This window comes from Pseudophryne corroboree, unplaced genomic scaffold (genome assembly GCF_028390025.1).
Source record: "Pseudophryne corroboree isolate aPseCor3 unplaced genomic scaffold, aPseCor3.hap2 scaffold_2470, whole genome shotgun sequence".
NCBI classification, from domain to species: domain Eukaryota; kingdom Metazoa; phylum Chordata; class Amphibia; order Anura; family Myobatrachidae; genus Pseudophryne; species Pseudophryne corroboree.
In genome coordinates, this window is record NW_026969126.1 from 12,531 (window position 1) to 38,186 (window position 25,656).

The following is a 25,656-nucleotide window of genomic DNA, read 5'->3' on the forward strand; positions in this document are numbered from 1 at the left end:
ATAACTTGTCTACAGAAACACGGATGGCTCATAAATTGGGCAAAGTCGTCTCTGATTCCATCACAACGGATGATTCACTTAGGGGCTGTATTGGATTCAAGTCTGCAGAAAACATTTTTACCTGTGGAAAAGTTATCCAAGGTGCAGTTAATGACTCAGGAATTAATACACAGTCAAACAATATCAGTTCACATGGCAATGCGAGTGATGGGGTTGATGGTGTCAACATTCGGCATGGTGGAATATGGACAATTCCACTCAAGACCTTTGGAATGGAATACATCAGACATAAAAAACACAAATGATGGTACTTCCAGTAAAGGTAAAACGGTCTTTAGCCTGGTGGCTACAGACATCCCATCTAGACAAGGGGAGACCTTTTTGGATATCAGATTGGGAGATCCTGACAACGGATGCCAGTCTTCAGGGCTGGGGAGCAGTGTCCGGAAAATGATGGTTCCAGGGACAATGGCCCACAGAAGAAAGTTGCCTGCCTATAAATATGGTGGAACTTCGGGCCATATACATGGCACTGATTCAGGCAAAGGACATTCTGCAAGGAAAACCAGTCCAGATCCGCTCAAACAATGCAGTTGCGTACCTCCAACCATCAGGGAGGAACTCGCAGCCAAAGAGCAAAGAAGGAGTTCTGCCCACTTTAGTATGTGCCCACTTTAGTATCTTCCAGCATTGTCCGCAGTGTTTATTCCAGGAGTTCTAAACTGGGAAGCGGACTTTCTCAGTCGACACACCATTCAAGCAACCGAATGGGCTCTACACCCGGAAGTATTTCAGACTCTAGAGGACAAGTGGGGTTTGCCAGAGAGAGATCTCATGGCGTCCCATCTGAACCAGTACCGGCATACGGGTCAAGAACAAGAGACCCCGGAGCGATCATTGCGGACGCACTGTCGGTGAAATGTGACTTTCATCTGGCTTGTGTGTTTCCTCCGATCACCCTGTTACCCAGGGTGGTGAGGAAAATAAGACAAGCAAAGAGTGCCGTGATCCTAATAGCACCGGTTTGGCCCAGAAGGCATTGGTACATAGATCTGCTGAGGATGTCGATGAATGCTCCAATTCTGCTCCCTCAACGTCCAGATCTACTGATGCAGGGTCCTTGTTATCACAGGCATCTGGATCGGCGGTCTTTGACAGCACGGCTGTTGAAACCTTTATCCTGAAGTCAAGAGGTTTTTCACAACAGGTAATTCAAACTATGCTCAGAGCAAGGAAACCTTCCTCTGCTCGCATTTATCACCGATTATGGCAAACCTATATTCGTTGGTGCAGTGAAAGAAGTATAGATCCAAAATCTTTCAGAGTATCCAGAGTCTTAGATTTCCTTCAGGCAGGAATGGATAAGGGTTTGAAGGTGGCTTCTTTGAGAGTTCAAGTTTCAGCATTGACTGTATGGTTTCAAAAGAAAATTGCCACTTTACAGGATGTGCGTCATTTTTTCCAGGGAATGCTGCGCATTCAACCCTGCAGTACCTTGGGATTTAAGTCTGGTCCTCAAAGCTCCGTTTGAACCACTTAAAAAAGTGGATCTCAAATGGTTGACAGCTAAAGTACTCTTTCTACTGACTACGGCATCAGTTAGATGAGTATCAAATTTAGGAGCGCGGTCATGTAAGTCTCCTTTTCTGATCTTTTTTCCAGATAAAGCCGTTCTCAGAACTAAGTCTGGTTATCTTCCGAAGGTGGTCTCGAAGTTTCACCTTAACAAAGAAATTGTAGTCCCGGCTTTTCAGGTATCGGGACTGTCTGCGGGAGAAGCGTCGCTGGACATAGTCCGTGCATTAAGAATCTACGTAGATCGTACCAGTGCCATCAGAAAGACAGATTCTCTCTTCATTCTCTACGGATTTCACAAGAGAGGATGGCCTGCTAGTAAACAGAGGCTGGCAAGATGGCTTTGAATGACGATTTCAGAAGCATACTCTCGAGCTGATCTCCCTGTTCCGGCTAAAGTCTCTGCTCACTCTACACGTAAGGTAGGTCCTTCATGGGCAGGACAACATGGTGCTTCAGTAGAACAGATATGTAAGGCAGCCACATGGTCTTCCATTAAAACATTCATTAGACATTATGCTTTGGATACTTTTGCCTCTCATGCTGAATTCGGGAGAAAGGTTCTATCTAATCAGGAGCGTCCCCACCACTAAAAATTGCTTTGGGAAGTCCCAATGTTATCCTGTGGAATACCTGTGGACCTTTTCGGAGAAATATACGTTATGGTAAAAACTTACCGTTGATAATGGTATTTCTCCTATGTCCACAGGTTTCCACAGGGATCCCACCCTGACGCACCTGATTTGAGAATCTTTATACTCACTAACCTCTTCCCTCTTGCATGGAAGGGTGTGCATGTGTGTTCTTCTCGCCTGAATAGGGTTCAAACTATAGATTGTAATCTTGCAAGCAGGGCCTTCCTACCTCTATGTCTGTCTGTTTTTACCCAGTTTTGTTCTATTACTGTTGTTCTAATTGTAAAGCGCAACGGAATATGCTGCGCTATATAAGAAACTGTTAATAAACATTATGCTCCTTCCTAAATGCTTTGGAAACAACTGATTTGACGGAGTCAGTGGGCGGAATTATATGTACGAGCCCGGTGCATCCTGGGAGGCCAGAAAGCTCGTGATCGTTTGGTGCCAATCCGCTTTCGCTCCAGCATATCCCAATGTTATCCTGTGGAAACCTGTGGACACAGGAGAAATACCGTTATCAACGGTAAGTTCTTACTATAACGTATATTTAATTACCTACCGGTATATCCTTTTCTCGTAGTCCATAGAGGATACTGGGCGCCTGCCCAGTGCTTTGTGTTTTCCTGCTTTGTTACAGTATTGTTGGTTCAGCTGTTGCTGTTCCTGTTCAAGTGTGGTTAGCATGGCTTTCCTCTTGTTATGTGTGTGCTGGTTCCAATCTCACCACTGTCCTTATATATCCTTCTTTCGAAGTATGTCCGTCTCCTCCGGGCACAGTTTCTAGACTGAGTCTGGTAGGAGGGGCATAGAGGGAGGAGCTAGCCCACACTATTAAATTCTTAAAGTGCCCTTGGCTCCTAGTGGACCCGTCTATACCCCATGGTACGAAATGGAACCCCAGTATCCTCTACGGACTACGAGAAAAGGATTTGCCGGTAGGTAATTAAAATCCTATAGCTGGTGCATCACAAAGACCTGTGAAAGCGGGTTGCTGGATGACGCATGTAGATTCACACATGGATGGGTCAAATTCAAGAGGTCCTTGCAGGAGATATGTCCCTGGTAATTACAGTGACTCTCATAAAGCACAATCAGTGCACGCGTCTTGTGTGACTCTCTCATGGAGATAGGTGCTATTAGCGCTAGGACTACTGCCATGGTAGTATCAATGCGCAGAGCTTTGTGGCTGCGTCAGTGGATAGCGGACGCAGATTCCAAGAGCAGTGTGGGGTCTCTTCCTTTCTCAGGGAAATTTCAAAGGTTACTGCTGGGAAATTCACGTTTTTCCCCTCTGGGGCCCCACCGGCTAGGCATTCCTACCCAGGGCTGTCTACCCAGTCCTTTCGGACTGCCAGGTTCAGATCAAGAGCCAGATGCACCTCAAACACGGCGAAAGGCACGACAAAAAAAACAGGCACCGCAGGTTCCCGGGAACAAAGCACCACTTCAGCTTCCACTAGGGTCTCAGCATGATGGTGCCCCCCCCCCCCCCTCCCCACCCTGATGGGATCTCGAGGTGGGAGCTCGATTGCATCACTTCAGCCACATCTGTGAAAGCTCCTACTAGGATGCCTGGGTAAAGGATCTCATTGCTCAGGCTACAAGCTGGAGTTAAACATTGCTCCTCCCGAACGATTTTTCAAATCAAGCTTACCAGTTTTGGAGGATACATGAGTTACGCTGCAACAGGCCATCCTAAAGTTGGTCCAGTCCCAAGTCATTGCTCCAGTGCCGCTACAACAACAGGGAAAGGGTTACTACTCCATCCTGTTTGTGGTACCAAAACCGGACGGTTCGGTAAGGCCCATTTTGAATCGAAAATCCTTGAACCCTTGCTAAAAGGTTTTCAAGATCAAGATGGAATCCTTGCGAGCAGTGATTGCAGGTGTAGAAGAACAGGAGTTCATGGTTTCGTTGGATATAAAGGACGCTTATCTCAATATCCTTATTTGGCCACCTCACCAGGCTTGCCTATGGTTTGCCCTGCTGAACGATCACTACGAGTGCCAGGCGCTACCCTTCGGCCTGTCCACAGCTCTGAGGGTCTTCACAAAGATGATGGCAGATATGATCCAGCTCCGAGTCCAGGGGATCAGTATTGTCCCTTACCTAGACGATCTCTTGATAAAGGCTAGATCCAGGGAGCTTCTATTGCTCAATATAGGCCACACTATTCAGCTTCTGTCACATCATGGGTGGATCCCACCTGGAGCCTACTCAGCGGCTCCTATTCCTGGGAATGTTTCTCAATGCAGTGGGTCAGAAAGTATTCCTCCTAGAGGTCGAGGCAAGGACGGTCCAGGATGTGGTCCGAGCGGTTCTACGACCGAATCGGATCTATATCCATCTTTGCATAAGATTGTTGGGAAAGATGGTAACCGCATACGAGGCGATCCAGTATGGAAGGTTCCACGCCAGAACATTTTAATTGGATCTCCTGAGCTAGTAGTCCGGTACACATCTTCAGATGCACCGGATCATACACTACCGTTCAAAAGTTTGGGGTCACTTACAAATTTCCTTTTTTCTCTAACGTCCTAGTGGATGCTGGGGACTTCGTAAGGACCATGGGGAATAGACGGGCTCCGCAGGAGACTGGGCACTCTAAAGAAAGATTAGCTACTATCTGGTGTGCACCTGCTCCTCCCTCTATGCCCCTCCTCCAGACCTCAGTTAGAATCTGTGCCCGGCCAGAGCTGGGTGCTCCTAGTGGGCTCTCCTGAGCCTGCTAGAAAAAGAAAGTATTTGTTAGGTTTTTTATTTTCAGTGAGCTTCTGCTGGCAACAGACTCACTACTACGTGGGACTGAGGGGAGAGAAGCGAACCTACCTAACTGCAGCTAGGTTGCGCTTCTTAGGCTACTGGACACCATTAGCTCCAGAGGGATCGAACACAAGTACCTAACCTTGATCGTCCGTTCCCGAAGCCGCGCCGCCGTCCCCCTCGCAGAGCCAGAAGTACAGAAGACCGGCAGAAGCAAGAAGACATCGAAATCGGCGGCAGAAGACTCCTGTCTTCACATGAGGTAGCGCACAGCACTGCAGCTGTGCGCCATTGCTCCCACATTACACCCACACACTCCGGTCACTGTAGGGTGCAGGGCGCAGGGGGGGGGCGCCCTGGGCAGCAATTGGGTACCTCCTGGCAAAAGCAGCATATATACAGTTGGACACTTATATGCATGAGCCCCCGCCATAAATTTTACACAAAATTGCGGGACAGAAGCCCGCCGCTGAGGGGGTGGGGCCTTCTTCCTCAGCACTCTCCAGCGCCATTTTTTCTCCACAGATCCGCTGAGGCTCTCCCCTGCACGATAGAGAGGGTGAAAAAGAGAGGGGGGGGCACATAAAATTGGCGTAAAAACAATATATACAGCAGCTACAGGGTTAACACTAAGTTACTGTGTGATTCCTGGGACATATAGCGCTGGGGTGTGTGCTGGCATACTCTCTCTCTGTCTCTCCAAAGGGCCTTGTGGGGGAACTGTCTTCAAATAGAGCATCTCCTGTGTGTGTGGTGTGTCGGTACGTGTGTGTCGACATGTCTGAGGTAAAAGGCTCCCCTAAGGAGGAGATGGAGCAAATATGTGTGTGTGAGGGTGTCTCCGTCTACAACACCGACACCGGTTTGGATATGTGTAAGTGCTGAGGTGAATTTATTGCACAAAAGATTAGAGAACAGACAGGGAATCTACCCATGTCTGTCCCTATGTCGCAGAGACCTTCAGAGTCTCACAATGCTCACTATCCAAAATAATAAACACTGGTATCGACACGGAGTTTGACTCCAGTGTCGACTACGATAATGCAAAGTTACAGCCAAGATGGCTGAAAGGTATTCAATATATGATAATTGTAATAAAAGATGATTTGCATATCACTGATGACTCATTGTCCCTGTCACAAGGGTACACAGCTGTAAGGGGAAGAAAGCTGAGGTAAATTTCCCTCCTCTCATGAGGAAAAAGAGCGGGAATCTCCAGACAAGAGACTGTAAGTTCCCACAAAGAATTCTCGGGCAATATCCTTTCCCCACTAGGGCCAGGATACGATGGGAATCTTCCTCTAGGGTGTCACAAAAGGCAGCCCTGATGTTACAGCTATTCTCAGGGATCCTGCAGATAGCGTGCACATTCTGGTACACTACTCAGACCGGCGATTGTGTCGGCATGGGTTTATAGCGCTGTGGCAGCGTAGACGGGTTCCTTATCAGCAGAGATAGAGACCCTAGTATGTATGTATATATATAGAGATATATATATATATATATATATATATATTAAAGATGCTGTCTTAAGAGAGATGTGTATATATAAAACATGCCCATAGAGACATGAGTATACTGGGTCCTAGAGCCACAGCTATGTCGATCTCTGCTTGACGTGTCCTGTACAATATGCAATAGACAGATAATGCCGACTTAAGAGGCATATGGAAGGCTGAGGATTGTGTGGAGAAGGGTTCTCGGGCCTGGTCTCCACAGCTATAGCTGGTAATTCTGATATGTTGCCTTATATCCCTGCACAGCCTAGAAAAGCACGACATTATCAAATGCAGCTTTTCTAATAAAGAAACAAGAAAGTCCGAGATGCGTCCTTTCTTGCCAGAGGCGGGGCAGAGAAAACAGAAGTCCTCCCCGGCCTCTACAAAAATCCACTGCATGTCGCTGGGGCTCCACAGGCGGTGCTAGGCCCGGTGGGGGCACGCCTTCGTAAGTTCAGCCACAAGTGGGTTCGCTCCCTGTTTGATCCCTGGGCAATAGATATTGTGTCTCAGGGATACAAGCTGGACTTTGAGAAGATGCCCCCTTACCGACGACCCTGCCGGCTTCCCCCCACGAGAGGAAAACAGTGTTAACTGCAATTCACAAATTGTATCTTCAACAGGTGGTGGTCAAGGTTCACCTCCTTCAACAAGGAGGGGATTGTTTTTCGACCAGGTTGTAGTCCCAAAACCAGGTGGTTCGGTCGGACCCATATTCAATTTAAAATCCCTGAACATATACCTGAAAGGTTTCAAGTTCAAGATGGAATCGCTAAGAGCGGTTATTGCAAGCCTGAAAGGGGGAGATTTAATGGTGACTCGGGACATAAAGGATGCACACCTTCTTGTCCCCATTTATCCACCTCATCAGGGCGTACCTCAGAATTGCGGTACGGGATGGTCATTACCGATTTCAGACGTTGCCGTTTTTTGTCTCTCCACGGCCTTGAGACTATTCACCAAGGTAATGGCGGAAATGATGTTGCTCCTGCGGAAGCAAGGTGTCACTATTATCACGTACTTGGACGATCTCATAAAAGCGAGATCAAGAGAGCAGTTGCTGAACACTTTCTCTGGAAGTGAAACGGCAACACGGCTGGATTCTATATATTCCAAAGTCGCAGTGGGTTCTTACAGCTCATCTGCTTCTCCTAGGCATGATCTTAGATACAGACCAGAAAAGGGTTATCTTCTGATAGAGAGAGCTCAGGAGCTCCTGACACTGGTCAGGAATCTATTAAAATCAAAACAGGTGTCAGTGCATCACTGCACTCAAGTCCTGGGAAGGATGGTGGCATAATTCGAGGCCATTCCCTTCGGCAGGTTCCATACGAGGACCTTACATTGGGACTTACTGGACAAGTGGTCCGGATCACATCATCGGATGCATCGGTTAATCACCCTATCCCCCAGGGCCAGGGTGTCACTCCTGTGGTGGCTGCAGAGTGCTCGCCTTCTGGAGGGCTGCAGATTCAGCATTCAAGACTAGGTCCTGGTGACCACGGAAGCAAGCCTCCGAGGGTGGGGAGCAGTCACACAGGGAAGAAATTTCCAAGGGCTGTGGTCAAGTCAAGAGACTTGCCTTCACATCAACATCCTGGAACTAAGGGCCATATACAACGCCCTGCGTCAAGCGGAGAACTTGCTTCGCGACCAACCGGTTCTGATTCAGTCAGACAACATCACCGCAGTAGCGCATGTAAACCGATAAGGCAGCACAAGGAGCAGAGTGGCGATGGTGGAAGCCTCCAGAATTCTTCGCTGGGCGGAGAATCACGTAAGCGCACTGTCGGCGGTGTTCATCCCGGGAGTGGACAACTGGGAAGCAGACTTCCTCAGCAGACACGACCTCCACCCAAGAGAGTAGGGACTTCATCAGGAGGTCTTCGCACAGATTGCAAGTCAGTGGGGACTGCCCCAGATAGACATGATGGCGTCCCGCCTCAACAAAAAGCTACAGAGGTATTGCGCCAGATCAAAAGACCCTCAGGCGGTAGCTGTAGATGCCCTGGTTACACCGTGGGTGTTCCAGTCGGTCTATATGTTTCCTCCTCTTCCTCTCATACCCAAGGTGTTGAGAATAATAAGAAAAAGAGGAGTGAGAACAATTCTTATTGTTCCAGATTGGCTACGAAGGACCTGGTATCCGGATCTGCTGGAAATGCTCACAGAGGACCCGTGGCCTCTTCCTCTAAGACAGGATCTGTTGCAACAGGGGCCCTGTCTGTTCCAAGACTTACAGCGGCTGCGTTTGACGGCATGGCAGTTGAATGCCGGATCCTAGCTGAAAAGGGCATTCCGGATGAGGTCCTTCCTACGCTGATAAAGGCTAGGAAGGACGTGACATCTAAACATCACCGAATATGGCGAAAATATGTATCTGAGGCCAGGAATGCTCCTACGGAGGAATTCCAGCTGGGCCATTTCCTTCACTTCCTACAGTCCGGAGTGAATTTGGGCCTAAAATTGGTCTCCATTAAAGTCCAGATTTCGGCCGTATCCATTTTCTTTCAAAAGGAATTGGCTTCTCTACCGGAAATCCAGACGTTTGTAAAGGGAGTGCTGTATATTCAGCCTCCTTTTGTGCCTCCAGTGTCACCTTGGGATCTTAACGTGGTGTTAGGCTTCTTGAAATCCCACTGGTTTGAACCACTTAAATTGGTGGAGTTGAAATATCTCGCGTGGAAGGTGGTCATGCTATTAGCCTTGGCTTCGGCCAGGCGCGTGTCAGAGTTGGCGGCTTTGTCACATAAAAGCCCCTATCTGGTTTTCCATATGGATAGAGCAGAATTGCGGACCCGTCCAAAATTTCTGCCAATAGTGGTTTCATCTTTTCATATAAATCAACCTATTGTCGTGCCTGTGGCTACTAGTGACTTGGAGGATTCCGAGTTGCTTGTTGTGGTCAGGGCTTTGAAGGTTTATGTAGCCAGAACGGCTAGGGTCAGGAAAACAGAGTCGTTGTTTATCCTGTATGCATCCAACAAGCTGGGTGCTCCTGCATCAAAGCAAACTACTGCTCGTTGGATTTGTAACACGATTCAGCAGGCTCATTTGGCGGCTGGCTTACCGCTGCCAAAATCAGTTAAGGCCCATTCCACTAGGAAGGTGGGTTCTTCTTGGGCGGCTGCCCGAGGGGTCTCTGCATTACAATTTTGCCAAGCGGCTTCTTGGTCAGGTTCAAATACTTTTGCAAAGTTCTACAAGTTTGATACCCTGGCTGAGCAGGACCTTTTGTTTGCTCAATCGGTGCTGCAGAGTCATCTGCACTCTCCCGCCCGTTTGGGAGCTTTGGTATAATCCCCATGGTCCTTACGGAGTACCCAGCATCCACTAGGACGTTAGAGAAAATAAGATTTTACCTACCGGTAAATCTATTTCTCGTAGTCCGTAGTGGATGCTGGGCGCCCGTCCCAAGTGCGGACTTTTCTGCAAGACTTGTATATAGTTATTGTTTCAATAAGGGTTGAGTTATGGTTGCATCTGGGTTTGACCTGATGCTCTGTTTTTTGTCATACTGTTAACTGGTTGTTATCACGTGTTATACGGTGTGATTGGTGTGGCTGGTATGAATCTTGCCCTGAATTATCAAAATCCTTTCCTTGTACTGTCAGCTCTTCTGGGCACAGTTTCTCTAACTGAGGTCTGGAGGAGGGGCTTAGAGGGAGGAGCCAGTGCACACCAGAACCTAAATTCTTTCTTAACGTGCCCATGTCTCCTGTGGAGCCGTCTATCCCCATGGTCCTTACGGAATCCCCAGCATCCACTACGGACTACGAGAAATAGATTTACCGGTAAGTAAAATCTTATTTTATACTTCATGGTTAGTTGCCAGTACAAGAGAGAGATATATCTAAGTCTTATTATAATATTACATTTGTTATTGTGAGTGTTCTCAGAAGGGTGGACACAATGATAGTCTGAGACAATGGCCCTCATTCCGAGTTGATCGGTCGCAAGGCGATTTTAGCAGAGTTGCTCATGCTAAGCCGCCGCCTACTGGGAGTGTATCTTAGCTTCTTAAAATTGCGAACGATGTATTCGCAATATTGCGATTACAAACTTCTTAGCAGTTTCAGAGTAGCTTCACACTTACTCGGCATCTGCGATCAGTTCAGTGCTTGTCGTTCCTGGTTTGACGTCATAAACACACCCAGCGTTCGCCCAGACACTCCCCCGTTTCTCCGGCCACTCCTGCGCTTTTTCCGGAAACGGTGGCGTTTTTATCCACGCACCCATAAAACGCCGTGTTTCCGCCCAGTAACACCCATTTCCTGTCAATCACATTACGATCGCCGGAGCGATGAAAAAGCCATGAGTAAAAATACTATCTTTATAGCAAATTTACTTTGCGCATGCGCACTAAACGGAAAATCGCTGCGATGCGATGAAAAATAACGAGCGAACGACTCGGAATGAGGGCCAATATTATAAAGCCTTCATTAAAAGTTATGTTTTATTATACACACACATTTACAATTAAGTGTCCCAGAGAGTCGTCTTCTCCTATTGTTTACAAGATTAATATTGTTACAGAAATTGACACATTTCCATAATGTATTTTATTTCCAGCAGAGGGACACACAAGCAGGAACATCTCAGAAGGACATCTAATGTTATCCCCGGATTGTGAAATAAGAGATAATGACAGTATACAGGATTCTCCAGGAGCTAATCCTATTACCCCAATTATACATCCAGCTCTATCAGCTGATCCCCCTGATCCTGGGAGTAGGGACTTCATCAGGAGGTCTTCGCACAGATTGCAAGTCAGTGGGGACTGCCAAAGATAGACATGATGGCGTCCCGCCTCAACAAAAAGCTACAGAGGTATTGTGCCAGATCAAAAGACCTTCAGGCGGTAGCTGTAGATGCCCTGGTTACACCGTGGGTGTTCCAGTCGGTCTATGTGTTTCCTCCTCTTCCTCTCATACCCAAGGTGTTGAGAATAATAAGAAAAAGAGGAGTGAGAACAATTCTTATTGTTCCAGATTGGCTACGAAGGACCTGGTATCCGGATCTGCTGGAAATTCTCACAGAGGACCCGTGGCCTCTTCCTCTAAGACAGGATCTGTTGCAACAGGGGCCCTGTCTGTTCCAAGACTTACCGCGGCTGCGTTTGACGGCATGGCGGTTGAATGCCGGATCCTAGCTGAAAAGGGCATTCCGGATGAGGTCATTCCTACGCTGATAAAGGCTAGGAAGGACGTGACATCTAAACATTATCACCAAATATCGCGAAAATATGTTTCTTGGTGTGAGGCCAGGAATGCTCCTACGGAGGAATTCCAGCTGGGCCATTTCCTTCACTTCCTACAGTCCGGAGTGAATTTGGGCCTAAAATTGGTCTCCATTAAAGTCCAGATTTCGGCCCTATCCATTTTCTTTCAAAAGGAATTGGCTTCTCTACCGGAAATCCAGACGTTTGTAAAGGGAGTGCTGCATATTCAGCCTCCTTTTGTGCCTCCAGTGTCACCTTGGGATCTTAACGTGGTGTTAGGCTTCTTGAAATCCCACTGGTTTGAACCACTTAAATTGGTGGAGTTGAAATATCTCGCGTGGAAGGTGGTCATGCTATTAGCCTTGGCTTCGGCCAGGCGCGTGTCAGAGTTGGCGGCTTTGTCACATAAAAGCCCCTATCTGGTTTTCCATATGGATAGAGCAGAATTGCAGACCCGTCCACAATTTCTGCCAAAAGTGGTTTCATCTTTTCATATGAATCAACCTATTGTCGTGCCTGTGGCTACTAGTGACTTGGAGGATTCCGAGTTGCTTGTTGTGGTCAGGGCTTTGAAGCTTTATGTAGCCAGAATGGCTAGGGTCAGGAAAACAGAGTCGTTGTTTATCCTGTATGCATCCAACAAGCTGGGTGCTCCTGCATCAAAGCAAACTATTGCTCGCTGGATCTGTAACACGATTCAGCAGGCTCATTTGGCGGCTGGATTACCGCTGCCAAAATCAGTTAAGGCCCATTCCACTAGGAAGGTGGGCTCTTCTTGGGCGGCTGCCCGAGGGGTCTCTGCATTACAACTTTGCCAAGCGGCTACTTGGTCAGGTTCAAATACTTTTGCAAAGTTCTACAAGTTTGATACCCTGGCTGAGCAGGACCTTTTGTTTGCTCAATTGGTGCTGCAGAGTCATCTGCACTCTCCCGCCCGTTTGGGAGCTTTGGTATAATCCCCATGGTCCTTACGGAGTCCCCAGCATCCACTAGGACGTTAGAGAAAATAAGATTTTACCTACCGGTAAATCTATTTCTCGTAGTCTGTAGTGGATGCTGGGCGCCCGTCCCAAGTGCGGACTTTTCTGCAAGACTTGTATATAGTTATTGTTTCAATAAGGGTTGAGTTATGGTTGCATCTGGGTTTGACCTGATGCTCTGTTTTTTGTCATACTGTTAACTGGTTGTTATCACGTGTTATACGGTGTGATTGGTGTGGCTGGTATGAATCTTGCCCTGAATTATCAAAATCCTTTCCTTGTACTGTCAGCTCTTCTGGGCACAGTTTCTCTAACTGAGGTCTGGAGGAGGGGCATAGAGGAGCCAGTGCACACCAGAACCTAAATTCTTTCTTAAAGTGCCCATGTCTCCTGTGGAGCCGTCTATCCCCATGGTCCTTACGGAATCCCCAGCATCCACTACGGACTACGAGAAATAGATTTACCGGTAAGTAAAATCTTATTTTATACTTCATGGTTAGTTGCCAGTACAAGAGAGAGATATATCTAAGTCTTATTATAATATTACATTTGTTATTGTGAGTGTTCTCAGAAGGGTGGACACAATGATAGTCTGAGACATAATATTATAAAGCCTTCATTAAAAGTTATGTTTTATTATACACACACATTTACATTTAAATGTGTCCCAGAGAGTCGTCTTCTCCTATTGTTTACAAGATTAATATTGTTACAGAAATTGACACATTTCCATAATGTATTTTATTTCCAGCAGAGGGGCACACAAGCAGGAATATCTCAGAAGGACATCTAATGTTATCCCTGGATTCTGAAATAACCGATAATGACAGTAGACAGGATTATCCAGGAGCTAACCCCATTACCCCAATTATTCATCCAGGTCTATCAGCTGATCCCCCTGATCCTGGGAAATGTTCTCCTGATCACGCTTATATTGGTACATCTGTTACAGCTCTAACAGTAGATACAGTGTTTCCATGTTCTATAGATGCCAAATGTTTTACACAGAACACAAAGCTTCATCAGCCAGCTAAGGCAGGTGAGAGGCCATTTCCATGTTCTGAGTGTGGGAAATATTTTACATGCAAATCAGCTCTTGTTACACATCAGAGAAGACACACAGGTGAGAAGCCATTTCCATGTTCTGAGTGTGAGAAATGTTTTGCATGGAAATCAAATCTGGTTACACACCAGCAAATTCACACAGGTGAGAAGCCATTTCCATGTTCTGAGTGTGAGAAATGTTTTGCACGGAAATTACATCTTGTTAGACATCAGCAAAGTCACACAGGTGAGAAGCCATTTCCATGTTCTGAGTGTGGGAAATGTTTTGCACAGAAATCAGAACTTGTTATACATCAGAAAAGTCACACAGGTGAGAAGCCATTTCCATGTACTGAGTGTGGGAAATGTTTTGCACATAAATCAGACCTTGTTAAACATCACAGAAGTCACACAGGTGCAAAGCCATTTCCATGTTTTGAGTGTGGGAAATGTTTTGCAATCAAATCAGATCTTGTTAATCATCAGAGAAGTCACACAGGTGAGAAGCCGTTTTCTTGCTCTGAGTGTGGGAAATGTTTTTCCTGGAAATCACTACTTGTTATACATCTGCGAAGTCACACAGGTGAGAATCCATTTCCATGTTCTGAGTGTGGGAAATGTTTTCAACACAAATCACATCTTGTTACACATCAAAGAATTCACACAGGTGAGAAGCCATTTCAATGTTCTGAGTGTGGGAAATGTTTTATCCAGAAATCACAACTGGTTATACATCAGGGAAGTCACACAGGAGAAAGGCCATTTCCATGTTCTGAGTGTAGGAAATGTTTTACAAACAAATCGCATCTTGTTAGACATCAGAGAAGTCACACAGGTGAGAGGCCATTTTCATGTTCTGAGTGTGGGAAATGTTTTGCACGGAAATCAGTACTTGTTGAACATCACAGAAGTCACACAGATGAGAAGCCATTTCCATGTTCTGAGTGTGGGAAATGTTTTGCACACAAATCAGATCTTGTTATACATCAGAGAAGTCACACAGGTGAGAAGCCATATTCCTGTTCTGAGTGTGGGAAATATTTTGCACAGAAATCATATCTTATTACACATCAGAGAAGTCACACAGGTGAGAAGCCATATTCCTGTTCTGAGTGTGGGAAATATTTTGCACAGAAATCATATCTTATTACACATCAGAGAAGTCACACAGGTGAGAAGCCATTTTCTTGCTCTGAGTGTGGGAAATGTTTTATACGGAAATCACAACTTGTTACACATCAGCGAAATCACACAGGTGAGTGGCCATTTCCATCCTCTGTGAAATAAATCAGCACAATAGACATCACTTGGAAACTATTGTACTCTTCTGGAGTATACTTAACATTGCCATGCATTGTTCTTCAAGGTTCTTATCTCCTATGCTTTTTGCAATATACATGCTACAACTGGGTGATATAATCAGATGTCATGCCCTTATCTACCACTGCTATGCAGATGACTTGTCTTTTGCTCCGGATACTGAGAACCCAGTACCAATCATAAATGGTTGTCTAGCTGAGCTCCATGTGTGGGTGATGCCAGTTGGCTGTGACTCAGTCCTGGTGAAACAGGTCCTTATGGTAGAAGCTCACCAACAAAAGGCAGGGCTACAGCTCAGCTTTGCAAACCAACCAGACTTATGCTTGTGGGTTCAGAGTTACAAAATGCTGATCATGTGGAATCTTGGTGTCCTGGATGGTGGAGTGACACTTAGATATCAGGTATCCACAATCAGATCCTCATCTGAGGAACATAGCCAGACTCCAGCACTTTATTCCCTCAGAAGATCTACCTACAGTCATACATGCACTTGTATCATCATGCATAGACTACTGCAATGTCCTCTACCTGGGTCTCCCAGCAAAAGAATTGCACCACTTGTGGCTTGTACAGAATGCAGCAGCCAGTCATATCTAACCGGCCCGTTCCTGCCACATAACACCCATTCTCTTCTCCCTTCACCGGCTGCCTGTAAGATGATGACTTACATAATCTTACTGACTCTCCCATCCCTACATGACCAGGGTCCATGGAACCAGAAGCAGCTTCTGCCTCCTTACTGCCTGGTTTCTTCCGTCTGCAGATGAAGGACTGTTACCACCAGTACCAAGAATCCCCAAGAAGTTCTGAAATATCAGGGGGGGGGGGGGGAGACAGGGTGGTGGCACTATTGCTGTAGCGGGGGCTGCCGGAAGTACTGTCTGTGGGTAATATTGTCACCAAGCAGTGCTGAGGTGGAAGAGGGGGGGCACAGGGTGGTGAACAGTAGGGGAGACAAGGTAGTTGACAGTAGTGGGGGAAAGACAGGTTGGGGGAGATAGGGCAGGTGGCAGTAGTGGGAAGAGACCGGGCGGGTGGAAGTAGTGAGACAGGGTGGGTGGCAGTAGTGGGGGAGACAGGGAGGGTGGCAGTAGTGGGGGGAGACAGGGAGGGTGGCAGTAGTGGGGGGAGACAGAGTGGGTGGCAGTAGGGGGAGGAGACAGGGCGGTGGCATTAGTGGGGGGAGACAGGGCGGGTGGCAGTAGTGGGGGAGACATGGCGAGTGGCAGTAGTGGGGGTAGACAGGGCAGATGGTCACAGTGCAGTACCAGGGGCTGCTGGAGGCAGTAAAGAGGTGTATGTGTCCCGCACAGAATCAGTTGATAATTAGGCCTAATGATGATTATGCTTCCTTATTTCTAATTAATCCCTTGTATGTGTTACTGTTATTTGCTGTGTCAGCCTTTATGTGTGTTCTGTGTAATAATACTGAAAGTAGTGCTGCTACCGATCTCATATCATTTGTAGTAACTTGCAAAAAATGAGGAAAAGATAATGTGCACTCTGGAAGTTTATCGGGGGTTAAAGATGAATGCAGATGTGACATCACGCAGCCCCTGGAAAATGGTCCCGGCCCTCCCCATATAGCTAGACAAAAAAATGTGTATTAAAGATATGAAATAAAGTTGTTTAAAAACAAAAGATTTCCGTGAAGTCTTTTTATTTCTCTTACGTCCGAGAGGATGCTGGGGTTCCATTTAGTACCATGGGGTATAGATGGGTCTCTTAGGGGCCATGGGCACTAAGAGTTTAATAGTGTGGGCTGGCTTCTCCCTCTATGCCCCTACCAGACTCAGTTTAGAAAATGTGCCCAGTGAAGCCGGTCACAGCTAGGGGAGCTCCTAGGACTTTCTCATACGTCCTAGAGGATACTGGGGTCCACTTCAGTACCATGGGGTATAGATGGTTCCGTAGGAGCCATGGGCACTTTAAGACTTTTCAAGGGTGTGAACTGGCTCCTCCCTCTATGCCCCTCCTCCAGACCTCAGTTTAGAAAATGTGCCCAGGCAGACTGGATGCACTCCAGGGGAGCTCTACTGAGTTTCTCTGAAAGACATATTAGGTTTTTTATTTTCAGGGAGGACTGCTGGCAACAGTCTCCCTGCTTCGTGGCACTTAGGGGGCAGAAGTAGGAACCAACTTCCTGTATAGTTTCATGGCTCTGCTCCTGGCTGACAGGACACCACTAGCTCCTGAAGGGTAATGAAAGCTAGCTGCGGTTCTCTGCTCACTCCCCCAGCTCGCCGCCACCCCCCTCACAGAGCCAGAAGACAGGTGAGTGTAAGAAGAAAAGGATCTTCAGTCATCATGATGGCTAAAAGGTACTGCGCAGCGGGCGGGAATGCTGCGCGCCATGCTACCCATCACACTCAGGCACTGCAGGGTGTGGGGGAGTGCACTGGGCAGCATGAAACCTAGTAAAACTAGCAGATAAGGGGCATAAGTTGCTGAGGCACAGTCCTACCCCCGCCAGTATAAATAGCAAAAAGTCTGTGTCCTTCTGACAGATTTTACTGTGGGTCTGTCCCCTATAAGTCTCGGAGTGTCTGTGGTGTATTGTGAACGTGTGTGACATGTCTGAGGCAGGGAGCTCTTCCCCTGAGGGAACCATTTTAGGGACACAGAGTTGTAATGTGGTGGCACTGCCGGCACACCACGAGCCTGAATGGGTGAAAGAATTACGTGATACTGTGAATCATATCAGTAAGAGATTAAATAAGTCTGAGTCTCGTGCAGAAAACGAAAAAATCAGTGGAAGATGTGATTTTTAGTGGTTCTGTTTTTTCATCTGCAGGCGACCCCTCTGGGTCACATAAAAGACCATTTGCACAAATAGTACAAACTGATACCAACACGGGTTCTGATTCCTGTGTCGACACTAGTGATTCCAGGTAAATAGATCCTAAATTGTCAAAAAGCATTCAATATATTATTGTTGCTATAACGGAGGTTTTGGAAGTTACTGAAGCCCCTCCTGTACCTCAGGAGGCTTATTTTTATAATGAAAAGAAAATGAATCTAGCCTTCCCTCCTCACGAGCTAAATACTCTCTTTGAGGGAATTTGGGCAAACCCTGAAAAGAAATTTCAGATTCCCAAAAGGATTCAGGTAGCTTTTCCTTTCCCGGCAGAGGACAGGACAAAGTGGGAGTCATCCCCTGTTTTAGACAGTGCCCTGTCACGGTTAACAAAAAAGGTGATTCTCCCTGCACCTGGGACGGCTTCACTAATGGAGCCGGCAGACTGCAAGTTGGAGACTACGTTAAAATCTGTGGCCAATGGTACACTGCTCAGGCCCACCATTCCTTGCGCATGGGTGAGTAGGGCTATCGAAAAATGGTCAGATAACTTGTCATCTGAAATTTATACGATAAATAGAGACGAGATTCTCCTAAAGTTAGGTTGAAGGATATTGGTCTTTTTGGTTCAAGAGCTGCTACCATGGCAGTCTCGGCCTCGGAGGGCGTTGTGGATTCGCCGTGGAATGCAAGCGCAGATTCAAAAGAAATATGGAGGCTCTCCAGTATAAAGGTGAAGCCTTGTTTGGAGATGGGCTGGATGTGTTGGTCTCTGCGGCTACCGAAGGTAAGTCGACATTCTTGCCTTATGCTCCTGCACCGGCGAAAAAGACATCACTCAGATGCAGTCCTTTTGGCCCAACAAATACAAAAAGGCCAAAGGTTCCCCCTTCTTTACAGGTAGAGTGAGAGGACGAGGAAAAAAGTCAGCAGCGTCTCCTGGATCGCAGGAGCAGGAGTCCACCCCTGCTTCTGCCAAATCTGCAGCATGATGCTGGGTCTCCCTTGCGGGAGTCCGCTCGGGTGAGAGCACATCTGAAACTTTTCAGTCAGATCTGGGCTCAATCTGGCCTGGGCCCATGGATACAAGCTGGAGTTTCAAGACGTCCCCCTATGCCAATTTTTCAAATCGACCTTACCAGCTTCTCTTCCAGAGAAGTAGTAAAGGCTGCAATACAGAAATTAGGTTTTTAGTCAAGCCTCTTCGTAGTTCCGAAGCCGGACGGCTCAGTCAGACCAATTCCAATCCTGAAATCTCTGAATCTCTACCTGAAAAGGTTCAAGTTCAAGATGGAATCTCTGAGGGCAGTGATTTCCAGTCTGGAGGAAGGAGATGTCATGGTGTCGGTAGACATAAAAGATGCCTACTTACATGTTCCCATTTATCCTCCACATCTGGTTTATCTGAGGTTCGCAGTACAGGATTGCCATTACCAGTTTCAGACATTGCTGTTCGGACTCTCCACGGCACCGAGGGTGTTCACGAAGGTGATGGCAGAGATAATAGTCCTCCTTCGACAACAAGGAGTCAATATAATTCCTTACCTGGACGAACTCCTGATAAAAGCGAGATCCAAGGAATGGTTGGTGCAGAATATTGCACTCTCCCTGTCAGTGCTCCAACAACATGGTTGGATTTTGAATTTTCCAAAGTCGCAGTTGGAACCAACGACAAGATTGTCTTTTCTAGGGAAGATACTTGACACAGAAGTTCAGCGGGTATTTCTTCCAGTTGAAAAAGATCCAGAAAATGGTCAAACAAGTTTTGAAACTGACGAGAGTGTCGATACATCAATGCATTTGGTTGTTGGGAAAGATGGTAGCGGCCTACGAGGCCATACAGTTTTCCAGATTCCATGCCAGAGTATTCCAATGGGATCTGTTAGACAAGTGATCCGGATCCCACCTACACATGCACCAGAGGATAATCCTGTCCTCCGAAGCCAGGATTTCGCTCCTGTGGTGGCTGCACTGTTCTCACCTACTAGAGGGTCGCAGGTTCGAGATTCAGGACTGTGTCCTAGTAACCACAGATGCAAGTCTCTAAGGCTGGGGTGCAGTCACACTAGGAAAGAGTTTCCAAGGAAAATGGTCAAGTCAGGAATCCTGTCTTCACATAAACGTTCTGGAATTGAGAGCCATTTACAACGGCCTTCTACAAGATCAGCCAGTGCAGATCCAGTCAGACAATGTAACAGCAGTCGCATACATAAACCATCAAGGCGGAACGAAAAGCAGAGCGGCAATGGCAGAGGTGACAAAGATCCTCCTCTGGGCAGAAAGACATGCAAGAGCTTTGTCGGCAATTTTCATTCGGGAGTGGACAACTGGGAAGCATACTCCCTCAGCAGACACTATCTCCAACCAGGGGAGTGGGGCCTTCACCAAGAAGTCTTCGCAGAGGTGACAAGTCTTTGGGGAGTCCCTCAAGTAGACATGATGGCATCTCGTCTCAACAAGAAGCTTCAGAGATATTGTTCCAGGTCGAGAGACCCTCAAGCAGTAGCAGTGGATGCACTGATGACCCAGTTGGTGTTTTGGTTGGTATATGTCTTCCCTCCTCTTCCACTAATACCAAAAGTTCTCAAAATAATAAGAATAACAAGGGTTCGACTAATCCTCATTGCCCCAGACTGGCCAAGGAGGGCTTGGTATCCAGATCTTCAGCAGTTGCTCATGGATGATCCTCGGCCTCTTCCTCCTCACGAGGACCTGCTGCAGCAGGGGCTGTGCATGTATCAAGACTTACCGTGGCTACGTTTGACGGCATGGCTGTTGAGCGTCGGGTTCCTAGCCCGAAAGGGGATTCCTACGGAAGTCATTCCCACTCTTGTTCAGGCCAGGAAAGGAGTAACGTTTAAACATTACCACCATATTTGGAGAAAATATGTGTCATGGTGTGAATCCAAGAAGGCTCCTACGGAAGAGTTTCAGTTGGGACGTTTTCTCCATTTTCTGCAGGCAGGTGTGGATATGGGCCTAAGATTGGGTTCAATCAAGGTTCAGATTTTGGCCTTGTTAGTTTTCTTACAAAAACAATTGGCCTCCCTTCCAGAAGTTCAGACGGTCGTGAAAGGGATGCTGCACATCCAACCTCCATTTGTGTCTCCGGTGGCACCTTGGGACCTTAATGTGGGGTTGCAGTTCCTTCAATCAGATTGGTTTGAACCTCTGCAGGAGATAAAATTGAAGTTTCTCACTTGGAAAATGGTAATGCTCTTGGCCTTGGCATCCGCAAGGCGGGTGTCTGAGTTGGCGGCCTTGACTCACAAGAGTCCTTACCTGATCTTCCATGAAGATTGGGCAGAGTGGAGAACTCGCCAACAATTTTTTCCGAAGGTGGTTTCGTCTTTCCATATAAACCAGCCTATTGTGGTGCCAGTGGCTACTGACACTTTCACTGTGTCAAAGTCTCTGGATGTGGTTAGAGCTTTGAAAATGTATGTCGCAAGAACAGCTAGGATACGAAAAACTGAGGCTCTATTTGTCCTGTATGCTCCCAACATGATTGGGTGTCCTGCTTCTAAGCAGACCATTGCGCACTGGATCAGAGGGACGATTCAGCACGCTCATTCCACGGCAGGATTGCCGATACCGAAGTCGGTAAATGCCCATTCTACTAGAAAGGTGGGCTCATCCTGGGTGGCTGCCCGGGTGATCTCGGCGTTACAGCTTTGCCGAGCAGCTACTTGGTCAGGGGCAAACACGTTTGCAAAGTTTTATAAGTTTGACACCTTGGCCGATGAGGACCTCAAGTTTGGTCAATCGGTGCTGCAGGGTCATCATAGAAACATAGAATCATAGAGTTTGACGGCAGATAAGAACCACTTGGCCCATCTAGTCTGCCCCTTTTTTTTATCCTTTAGGTAATCTCAACCCTTTTTGATCATCTGCACTCTCCCACCCGTACTGGAGATTTGGTATAACCCCATGGTACTGAAGTGGACCCCAGCATCCTCTAGGACGTATGAAGAAACAGGATTTTAATACCTACCGGTAAATCCTTTTCTCCTAGTCCGTTGAGGATGCTGGGCACCCAACCCAGTGCGTACTTTACCTGCAGTTGTTAGTTTTGTAGTTACACAAGTGTTGTGTTGCTGCAAAAGTGTTCATGCCCGTTGGCATGTGTTGTGTTGAAAGCCATGTTGTGCGGCATGGTTGAGGTGTGAGCTGGTATGAATCTCACCATTAATTTAAAAGTAAATCCTTTCCTCGAAATGTCCGTCTCCCTGGGCACAGTTCCTATACTGAGGTCTGGAGGAGGGGCATAGAGGGAGGAGCGAGTTCACACCCTTGAAAAGTCTTAAAGTGCCCATGGCTCCTGCGGAACCGTCTATACCCCATGGCACTGAAGTGGACCCCACCATCCTCTATAGACTAGGACAGGCATTCCCAACCGCGGTCCTCAAGGCACACCAACAGTGCAGGTTTTAGTGATATTCAGGCTTCAGCACGGATGGTTAGATCAAAATAACTGAGCTACTAATTAAGTCGGTATCCGGTCAGTTTATCTACCTACACTAGATCGACAATCCAAAGGTCGACACCACTTAATCGAACAACGAATGATCGACAACTACACATGATCGACAATCAAATGATCGACTGAATACCAAGATCGACATCGCACTCATCGACAGCATCACCACATCGGCAAATCCGAAAAAAGAAAAACAATAGTGCGACAAACATATGATCGACATAATTAAACATCTACGTGGCACATAATCTACAATACAAACATCGACTGACTATAAATAGATAATATGTTAGATCGACACAAACATGATCGACAAAAACTAGCATCGACGGGACAAATAATCGAAAAATAAATCATCGACACATTACCCGACAGACTACACATTAGATCAATCAATGCATATGATCGACATTAATTTTTATCGACCAAACATATGTCAGACAGTCGGACACAGACATACATCAGATAGACAAAAATATACATCGACAAATTACCTGATCGACAAACGTAACAATTGACTGAATAAATGATCTACAACTGTAACAGCGGAATACATTAGATCGAACCACAATACATCGACACCAACGTTTGTCAGATTATACTCCGCTTCGATAGTACAAATGATCGACATTCGACTACAGCTGACACTATCGTCCACCTAGCCAACCACGCCCCTATATTCATTTCATCAACCCTCCCTCCAACGGTCCACCGCAACCCCGCTATCCACAGCCGTCTACTAGACGCTGCCGCCCACACCAGTCCGTCACCCGCTAATCTAGCGGAGGCGACCAGCATCCTTGCCCGTGGCACTACAACTGCCAAAATGCCCCCCACACCTTTACCCATAATTCTGTTATCCATGTTTCATAATAAACCTTATATTTTTTCTACATCATAAGTACAGTATTCAATGAAATTTAAAGAAAGCACTTAGGCCTCTTTATCATACAGGTTCATATAAAGTTTGTTACTGGCGTCAAAGTGTCTGCTATAAATCATTGTCAATGAACCCCGTCAGTGGCGGAACAAGCAAGCGGTGGGCACAGGTGCGACAAAATGCTTTGGTCCCCCCCCCCCCATCCAAGTCCACCCCAGGGGCAGTGCGCGCCGTAGGCGTGCGCAAAAATACATAGTGGTGTGGCTTCGTGGGGAAGGGGTGTGGCCACAAAATAATACCAACACAGTAGTCTCCATTATTCAAATTACGCCGCACAGTAGCACCACTACACCAGGTAGAGACCCTTTTACACCTTACAGTGAACAGATTCCTCTTTTTACACATTACAGCAGACAGCGTGCCCTTTTTACACATAACAGCAGACAGTGTGCCCTTTTTACACATAACGGCAGACCGCGTGCCCTTGTTACACATTACGGCAGACAGCGTGCCCTTTTTTCACATTACGGCAGACAGCGTGCCCTTGTTACACATTGCGGCAGACAGCGTGCCCTTGTTACACATTACGGCAGACAGCGTCCCCATTTTCACACATTACGGCAGGCAGATTCCTCCTTTTTACACATAGCAGCAGGCAGATTCCCCATTTTTACACATAGCGTCAGGCAGCCCCCCTTTTTTACACATTACGGCAGGCAGATTCCCCATTTTTACACATAGCGTCGGGCAGATTACCCCTTTTTACACATAACGGCAGACCGCGTGCCCTTGTTACACATTACGGCAGACAGCGTGCCCTTTTTACACATTACGGCAGACAGCGTGCCCTTGTTACACATTACGGCAGACCGCGTGCCCTTTTTACACATTACGGCAGACAGCGTGCCCTTGTTACACATTACGGCAGACAGCGTCCCCATTTTTACACATTACGGCAGGCAGATTCCTCCTTTTTACACATAGCAGCAGGCAGATTCCGCATTTTTACACATAGCGTCAGGCAGTCCCCCTTTTTTACACATAGCGTCAGGCAGTCCCCCTTTTTTACACATTACGGCAGGCAGATTCCCCTTTTTACACATAGTGGCAGGCAGTCCCCCATTTTTACACATTGCGTCGGGCAGATTACCCCTTTTTACACATAGTGGCAGGCAGTCCCCCCTTTTTACACATTGCGGCAGGCAGTCCCCCCTTTTTACACATTGCGGCAGGCAGTCCCCCCTTTTTACACATTGCGGCAGGCAGTCCCCCCTTTTTACACATTGCGGCAGGTAGTCCCCCCTTTTTACACATTGCGGCAGGCAGTCCCCCCTTTTTACACATTGCGGCAGGTAGTCCCCCCTTTTTACACATTGCGGCAGGCAGTCCCTCCTTTTTACACAGTGCGGCAGGTAGTCCCCCATTTTTACACATTGCGGCAGGCAGGCACAAGAAAGAAAGAAAGAAAGAAAGAAAGATTATGCTTACCCTCTCCGCCGGCTTAGGCTCCTCGGTGCAGCGTCAGAGACAATTCCCAGGCTGGAGAGAAGGAGGAGGAGGGAGGTGAAGGAGGGAGCTGCAGCAGCGCTGTGTTACTAGTGGAGGCGCTGCTGCTGCTGCCCCTCTGCTTCCCTATAGGCTGTACTCGGAAGACAGCCTATAGGGAAGCAGAGGGGCAGCAGCAGCAGCGCCTCCACCAGTAACAAAGCGCAGCTGCGGCTCCCTTCTCAGCCTCCCTCCTCCTCCTTCCCCCGTCTGTACCGCTGCTCAGCTGGGAGAGAGGACAGTCAGCTCCTCTCATCTCCGGGCGGCTGTGCGCTGCGGGCAGCGGTTGCCCACAGCGCACAGCGGCATGTAATGTGTCAGTTTGACTCATTACATGCTTGGGCCCCTGGACAGAGGCGGGCCCCAGTGCAGTGCACTGCTTGCACTGCCGGTAGTTCCGCCTCTGAACCCCGTGACTCATTCCAAACTTAAAGTTCACAAGGTTATTTTATTTAAAGTTAACTATCACAAGGTTATTTTATTTAAATATTGAAGAAGCACAGTGATTGGCCAGAATTTTTTTTTTCTAAACACTCCAATCTTAAAGTGTATAAAACCTTTAGCTAACAAACCATCAGCCACATCTATTGTATTTAAGATTTGGGAAGATTTAAACATTTCAAGTGATCTACAATGGCTAATCAAACAGAATGTATCCTGGTTCCTTCTCATCGAGGAATGCTCTTAAACTTGACGGATACCTTCTCGCAAAGAATAAGCAGCATCTTGATGTAGTGTACTGGCACTGCACAGAGCGCAAGACAAGCTATTGTGCTTGTTTTGCGAAGACCACCATTGTTAATGGACAGCACATATTGAATACCCATGGAGACCATAACCATCCTCCACGACCCGAAAAAACGGTGATCAACATCGCGAAATCATGTATTAAAGAACGGGCAAAGCAAAGTAAT

General features: G+C 47.1%; 1 protein-coding gene across 1 annotated transcript; it reads left to right on the forward strand.

The window, feature by feature from the left end:
• The first annotated feature begins 502 nt into the window (after positions 1–502).
• LOC135011498 (oocyte zinc finger protein XlCOF6.1-like) lies at positions 503–25,430 on the forward strand. Its single transcript, XM_063952465.1, has 6 exons — positions 503–661; positions 971–1,207; positions 13,787–13,942; positions 14,207–14,328; positions 14,377–14,675; positions 25,306–25,430. Exons 1-6 carry the CDS (start codon positions 503–505, stop codon positions 25,428–25,430), a joined length of 1,098 nt encoding a protein of 365 aa, XP_063808535.1.
• Positions 25,431–25,656: the final 226 nt, after the last annotated feature.

Bases quoted from the DNA above. Each gene is read 5' to 3' on its own strand.
- LOC135011498 (XM_063952465.1), top strand. From the start codon at position 503: ATGGTGGAACTTCGGGCCATATACATGGCACTGATTCAGGCAAAGGAC. The intron at 13,943-14,206 runs GTTAGACATCAG...GTTAATCATCAG, and splicing joins TTGCACGGAAATTACATCTT to AGAAGTCACACAGGTGAGAA. The intron at 14,676-25,305 runs GTTTTGCACACA...TAAAACCTTTAG, and splicing joins ATGTTCTGAGTGTGGGAAAT to CTAACAAACCATCAGCCACA.